The sequence below is a fragment of the Alosa pseudoharengus genome, unplaced genomic scaffold (genome assembly GCF_046254945.1).
Source record: "Alosa pseudoharengus isolate Yale_2024_CS ecotype anadromous, Long Island Sound unplaced genomic scaffold, YU_APseudo_1.1 YU_APseudo_1.1_scf_9, whole genome shotgun sequence".
NCBI classification, from domain to species: domain Eukaryota; kingdom Metazoa; phylum Chordata; class Actinopteri; order Clupeiformes; family Clupeidae; genus Alosa; species Alosa pseudoharengus.
In genome coordinates this window covers 22935346-22942845 of record NW_027468881.1, presented here as the reverse complement: position 1 = coordinate 22942845, position 7500 = coordinate 22935346, and the positions used below count along the sequence as shown (strand labels likewise).

The following is a 7500-nucleotide window of genomic DNA, read 5'->3' as shown; positions in this document are numbered from 1 at the left end:
TGTGTGTGTGTGTGTGTGTGTGTGTGTGTGTGTGTGTGTGTGTGTGTGTGTGTGTGTGTGTGTGTGTGTGTGTGTGTGTGTGTGTGTGTGTGTGTGTGTGTGTGTGTGTGTGTGTGTGTGTGTGTGTGTGTGTGTGTGTGTGTGTGTGTGTGTGTGTGTGTGTGTGTGTGTGTGTGTGTGTGTGTGTGTGTGTGTGTGTGTGTGTGTGTGTGTGTGTGTGTGTGGGGGGGGGGGGGGGGCCCCCTTTGAATCTCCTGTGGCAAATCCTGCCGGAGCATCTGCCATCCCCACCAGCCCTCCTTTTTCTTCCCTCCCCCTCCCCAAAGGGCACAATGTGACGTAACCACCCCCCAACACACACACACAGCCCCCTTCCTCCAGTACGTCACATGCCAGTGGTCACACCGTGTTACAGTCATGCACGCGTGCGTGTGTGTGTATATGCATCGCAGCTCCCCCGGCCTGCTTTTGTTATCATCGTTCACCTCTGCAGAACATTCTGGAAACGTGCACCGAGTAGAATTGCACATTACAACATTAATATGGAAGTGGCTGAGCATTATGCTGTCTACTATCTGACTCACCCAGGGCTCTGTGCTCACCGCGAGCCGAGTTTACGGGAGCGGAGTCGAGCAGAAAGCTACTTACCGCCGCGCTGTGAGCTCCATATCACCGATAGTCCAGTCCGACGCTATCTCCTGGTACATTACAGGACGTAATGACAGAATAAGAACGTATAAAACACACACTGCATACCTTGCCAATTACTGATGACAACTATGACTGGTCTGTGGTGACAGCTGGACTGAGGGACCCAGGTGCACATACTTTTGCTGTAAGTCACTCAGGACATAAGCAGCAACCGAATGTAAATATTTAGATGATTTAGCGGTAGTTTACAGTATGTAATGGCTGCTTTCGGAAGCTCCCCTGTGGTAGATGGGAGTGCATTTAAGTCATAGCCTGTCTCTTCGGGATCGATTATATGTGCTGCTTCTCGCAGAAGTGTCTGTGTGAGTGAGAGCGAAACTAGCGTCCGTGTCAGTTGTGGGCAGGAGGTTCTGTGTGTGTGACTGAGCAGCTCTGGGAGTGATGAGCTGAGCTGAGCTGAGCTGAGTGGACGCTGGGATGAGTCATTCTTCTGTCTGGCCTCGTGCTTCCATCCATTTCTCTTCTCTTTTGATTATTTTTCTTTTAATCAATCTTCCGTGCTTTAAGTTTGCTTTCCTCCAAGTCTATTTTTTATCGCTCGATTGTCTTCTCTCTCTCACTCACTCACTGTCACTCACTCACTCACTGTCTCTCTCTCACACACATACACACACACTCTCTCTCACTCACTCACACTCTCTCTCTCTCTCTCTCTCTCTATCTCTCTCACTCACACTCTCCCTCTCTCACACACACACACTTTCTCTCTTTCATTCACTCACACTCTGTCTCTCTCTCTCTCTCTTACTCGCACACTCACTCACTCTGAGCTTCCATCCCCAACTAATGTTATCATGTAGAGTTAAGCAAAGACTGTGGTGAAGGCTGGAGCCATGGCTGTTTTGTGTGTGTGTGTGTGTGTGATGCTGTCGGGAGTGATCTCCTTTTTCACTTCTCTGTGTGATACTGTACCTCTAGGATGCTGCATTGCTGTGAGCTGATGTAGCCTACCAGTAGTTATCTCTTCGGCTAGTTTATAAAGCACTGCTATGAGGTTGCTATCATTGTGTGTTTTATGGGCCTCTTGCTTTATGGATCATGCCAGATTTTCATTGGTGTTGAGCAAGAATGTGTGATTCAGAAGAGGAACTTGGGTTAATGAAGTAATCCTACTGATCTGATGACCAGAGCGATTTACTGCAAAGTGGTTCATAGCCCCACTGTGTTGAAAGGTCATACCCCTTACTCCTACTAGAACTGTCCAGTTTCGTCAGTCAGACATTGTCATTAACATTAGTCAGACATTGTTGCATGGAAATTATGGTGTTCCTGTGTAGCTAAATGTGAGTGTGTGAATGAGATGAGGTTTGTCATCAGTTGTAAAGATGTAAAGATAAATACTATACTAATGCTATTCTAAAAAGAGGCTTAAGGTCCAGCTCTAAGTCATCAGTGGAGGCTGTGACCGCACTGCTGGTGGCAGCGCAGTGTAAATCTGACCTGGTGCGTTCACTTTGGTGGGCCATCTGTAGTGTGTGTGTGTGTGTGTGTGTGTGTGTGTTTGTGTTTAAGGAGATTTCCATTCCACAAACACACACACACGAGAGGGAGAAAGAGTTGCTCAACCAAAAAAAAAACTGTCAACAGCTTGCGGCAGATCTGAGATCCCATGCTCCTTTTGTGCGCTGCTTTTCTGAGCTCTCTTAGTGGATCCATTGTACTCACTCTGCCTTTGCTATTTGGTTTGGCAACTGAAATTTGAAAAGGCGTTCCAAATAATAGAAGAGGGGGGAGGAGAATGGCTCCCTTTAATTTCCTCTTGAAATGAGTCATCAAAAAAGTAGTAAACAAAATGGATGCCATCCAATCTTGCTTTTATTTGTCATTTCCAAACCAGTCATTCCTTTCCCTGGCTGTTAGCCACTCCAGCCCTGGGCAGTACTGACATTCCCAGCCATTTTTTTCCCTTTTTTCTTTCCCTGCCCGTCCAGAAAGGCAGGTGCTTTTTTGTTTTCCCTCAGAGTGTTTTTTTTTTCTTTCTTTCTTTAGCTTCTCTCTCAGCCTTTCTTTCTGCTGGCTCAAGCTGTGACCTGTTTGCTCAGTGTAGGCTGCTGTTGCTCCTTTTCCTCCTCCTTGTGTGTGTGGTGTTTGTGTGTGTGTGTGTGTGGGGGGGGGGGGGTAGCCCATCACCTGCCCAGTTGGAGTAGGGTTACACTAACATACACAATCTCTCTCAAAGGAGTGGGTGGACACATAGTTTAAAAAAATATATGCACACACACACACGCACACGCACACACAACCACACAAACATCAAGGCAAAAGAGCACTTGTGCGTGCAGACACACACCCATATTCAAAATCTCCCAAAATAACGCATGGGACGCATGATTAAAGAACAACAATGATGAACAAACGTAACACACACACACACACACACACACACACACACACACACACACACACACACACACAGCATGAGGCTGGACTACTAAAAGGATCTAGTGGCCTTCCCTGCAGGTAGGAGGCAGGGGGCTTATCATGGCCCAGCATTAGGCTCCTCTGCTGCCAGATGTTTGCTGCCCAAGGGAGCCCAGGCTCTGGGCACTATACCAGCCTGCACTTGTCATCTGCCCAGTGCTGAGGTGGGCACCAACAGCCCCCCTCCCCCCTGCCTTCTGCTGCGGTCTCTTTCCCCACCTGTCAATCATGCAGTTAGCGTGTAGTGTAGTTAGCATGGTAAGATTCCACTAGACCTTTAGGGAGTGATGTGTGGTGTGTGGCTAGCCTGCTTGTACAAGTTGTGCATTCAACAGTGAAGCAACAAAGAATGGAGGAGGAATGGAGGAGGAGATAGTACTGGGTTTAATGTGCAATGCCAAACCAGCAGATTTGATAGCTTACTGTAGAGAACTCTACCCCCATCTTCATCTGATGCTGCTATTGTGAAACTCTTATGTCATACAGTACACCAGGTCATGCACTATGCATTTTGGTGTTCACTTGCTCCCTCTGTCAATAAGAAAGCTTTAAAGTCTGCCATCTGCTGGATTTGGCAGGGACTGCCACCTCCTGTACAAGACCGTGGCATGGTATTGTCTGATATTTAGGCGTAAAATGTCAGGAGTGGCCACGCTCGGGATGGGACCGTGATTGTGTCCCTTTGCCTCACTGGATTTGGGCAGATAATGCGTTTGATCCATAGCACAGCGTCAAGCTTATCTCTCTGTGTGTGTGTGTGTGTGTGTGTGTGTGTGTGTGTGTTGAGCTATATGCTTTGAAGCTCGCTGTATTTGTTCTCTCACTGCACTCGTCTCGCTACAACTACCACGACTCACTGCATGACGCTACTGTCTCATTATGGGATGTGTGGGGTGAGGCAGCTTCGTGATTCCTTTCCTCAGTGGAGCACCATGTTAATGCAATGCTGACATTACTTCAGTCATAATCTATGGTTATCATAACATGTGAGTGTTAAACTGCTTCACTAATGTCCCACTAAAAGGAAGTGATTTTGCAACCACAGATGTGCTAAACTGCTGCAAAGCTGCTTTGGCTTCGTCCCCATTTGTATGTGTCAAATGACCAATTTTAGACTCTGCCGTTTTTTTTTTTTATTGCAGCCTGAGTCTGGAAAGGGCAGTGTACTGAACCCAAATGGACTTAACATTTTTGAAAGATGACTTTTCATAAGTGTGTCCAAATTCCTCCTCTGCGGTGCCCTCTGCCCTACCCTCAAGTTCCCTGGCAGCCAGCATTCCTGGCCTGCTTAGAGATTTCACCTCCCTGTACAGTACAGCATAGCACAGCACCTGATGCTCTGAGTCAGTCTGAAAGGCATTTAAATAGCTGGCTGCCTCCGAAGCCTCTCAGCTTACCTGGTAATAACACTAGTCTAGGACATAAGACCGATTGTGTGTGTGTGTGTTTGTTTGTGTGTGTGTGTGTGTGTGTGTGTGTGTGTGTGTGTGTGTGTGTGTGTGTGTGCGTGTGAGCGTGTGAATATTGATGTCAATGTAAGAGCCCCTTACTGAGAGCTGAAGGTAACCAGAGACCTTTTGTTCCAGTGTGCTGTACATCTCACCTTTTCCACTTTACCCTCCCCTCTCATGTCTTTCTCTGGCTCTTTCTTTCTTTCTTTCTTTCTTGTCTCTGTCTTTCTTTCCTATGCCTCTCTCATTTTATGCATCGTCTCTCTCTCTCTCTCTCTCTCGCTCTCTATTTTGCTATTGCACTTGCTTTCTCGTTGTCTTGCTTGTTTACTTTCTTGCTGTTTGACTTATTCTTCCCATTCTCCCTCTTCTCCTCTTCTGTCCATATTCCTTTCCTCCCTCCCTCCCCCCTCCATGTCCATCTCTCTTCCTCCCTCGCTCCTCCCTGTGCAGAACAACGACAACGAGACGCCGCTGCACTGCGCGGCGCAGTACGGCCACTCGGAGGTGGTGCGGCTCCTGCTGGAGGAACTGACCGACCCGACCATGCGCAACAACAAGTTCGAGACGCCGCTGGACCTGGCGGCGCTGTACGGGCGTCTGGAGGTGGTGCGGCTGCTGCTCAGCGCACACCCCAACCTGCTCAGCTGCAACACCAAGAAGCACACGCCGCTGCACCTGGCCTCGCGCAATGGACACCTGCCTGTGGTGGAGGTGTTGCTGGACGCCGGCATGGACATCCACTACCAGGTGAGTCCATCACACGGAGGGAGGGAGGGAGGGAGGGGAGGAAAGAAGGAAGGAGGGAAGAAGGAAGGAGGGAAGGAAGGGGGGAAGGGTTTCGATGTTTGGTTTGGCCGTTCAGATTGGGTGGTAGTCAAACAGACAGCCAGATAAACAGAGGTACACAGACAGACATACAGAAAGAAGTGTTGACAATCTATCAGAGAGAATAGTAGCTAAAAGCTCTAGTGCTGTTAGATGTAGCTTGGTGCTGCAGGACGCTGGCATGGACGTCAACTACCAGGTGGGTCCGTTACGTGGAGGGAAGGAAGGGTCACATCACATCGCATCATCGCATCACACAGCCAATCAGACAGACTTATGCAGACATACAGGCAAAGAGAAAGACAGGTGTTGATTGGTAGCTAAAAGCTAAGTCATGCCCACAGCTATACCAGGTGTTGATTGGTGTAGATGTGAGCCTCAACTACGAAGTCACTTGGATGGGATGAAAGAAGGGCGGAGGAAGAGTATGGATTACAGGTAGACCGACAACTCGATCAGAATGGGTCACAGGTGCCTCTTTCTCCATTGGCCTCCAGTGATCATTGATGGCGGCGCTATTTCCGTACGTTCTGAAGCCCGATGCGTTATCTAGCTTTCTAATATGAGACAGACTGCTTGATCACAATGGGTCACAGACAGACAGAAAGACAAACCGACCTGAGACCCATGCAGATAAACAGACAAGCCGATAAATGTATTGGTAGGCTGACAGAAAGTGTTACTGAGTCCTGACCATAGTTTGTAAATTAGTACATTTGTAAATCAGGTTTCTAGGCCAAGCATACTTGCGTATGCAAGGAATTTGGTTTCTACATTCATCGCATCCGTGAATTAGTGAACACACAGAGCACACAGTGAACACAGTGAGGTGAAGCACACAGTAACCCGGAGCAGTGAGCTGCCTTGCAACAGCGGCGCTCGGGGAGCAGTGAGGGGTTAGGTGCCTTGCTCAAGGGCACTTCAGCCGTTCCCACTGGTTGGGGATCGAACTGGCAACCCTCTGGTTCCAAGCCCGAAGCCCTAACCAATAGGCCACGACTGCCCCTCTGTTGCCCCACGACTATTTTTTATGCTCACCACAACATCAAAGATGGGTAGCTGGGTTAAAGTTTTCGGCAGATGTTGTTGAAAGGAGGGGCCATCTCTTCCGTTGAACATGCGCTTTGTCTGCTGTGCCAACTAGTCTGTCTCTTTGGCACTGGGGTTGGCACGAGGTTGTTGTTCTGAAGTTCTAGGTTTGCTTTCTCCCTTTTGCCCCGGGCACAGCTTGATGAGATTAGGTTGTCAGACAGAAAGGAGACAGCGAGAGAGACATATCAGACATGTCTGGTAGTCAGACCAGCAGATCAGGCTGATCAGACACAAATATTAGGAAGCACTGCAGGCAAAAGGTGTTGATGTGGAGCTTCAGAGAAGATGATATTAGACAGAGAAGGGTAGGTGGGCGAATGTAAGCGAGTAGATTGACAGTGTAAGAAAGGTAGAGGTAGAGGACACAGTCTGCTGGGAAGATGCTGGTTGCTGGCAGCCGTAGCCTACTCGTTAGGGCTTCGGGCTTGGAAGGGTTGCCGGTTCGATCCCTGACCAGTAGGAAAAATGTGGGCGGGGGAAGTGGTTGAGCACTGCTCACCCATGCCCACAGACACGGCTTGAGCAAGGCACCTTCACTGGTCCCCGAGCGCCACTATTGCAAGGCAGCTCACTGCTTCAGATTAGTGTGTGCCTCACCTCACTGTGTGCTCATTGTGTGCTTCAACTCACTGTGTGTTCACTGTGTGCTTCAACTCACTGTGTGTTCACTGTGTGCTCTGTGTGTCTCACTAATTCATGGATGGGATAAATGCAGAGACCAAATTCCTTGTATACGCAAGTACTTGGCCTATAAACCTGATTGACATTACATTTTACATTTTACATTTAAGTCATCTTGGTCAGGAGTGACTGAAGAAAATTAGCCAGTTAACCAAGTAAGCAGACTCGCAAATAAAAACATAAGATACTGGAATAGACTTGCAGGTGGTCAATCAGGCCACCAAACCTACTAGAGGGTCAGAGCTTTATGACAAAATGGTGCATGATGGAGATTTCAGTTATAATGGAGATTTCCAAATGCACAATGGACAAAATG

At 48.3% G+C, this 7500-nt stretch overlaps 1 protein-coding gene across 11 annotated transcripts in view; it reads left to right on the top strand.

The window, feature by feature from the left end:
• The window catches only part of anks1aa (ankyrin repeat and sterile alpha motif domain containing 1Aa), a 106701-nt gene that overhangs the window by 27230 nt on the left and 71971 nt on the right, over positions 1-7500 (top strand). For all 11 annotated transcript variants that reach the window (XM_076275884.1, XM_076275891.1, XM_076275890.1 and 8 more), the window contains one exon: positions 5037-5333. In XM_076275884.1, the coding sequence (XP_076131999.1) occupies positions 5037-5333 (297 nt within the window). The remainder of the gene's footprint in view (positions 1-5036; positions 5334-7500) is intronic.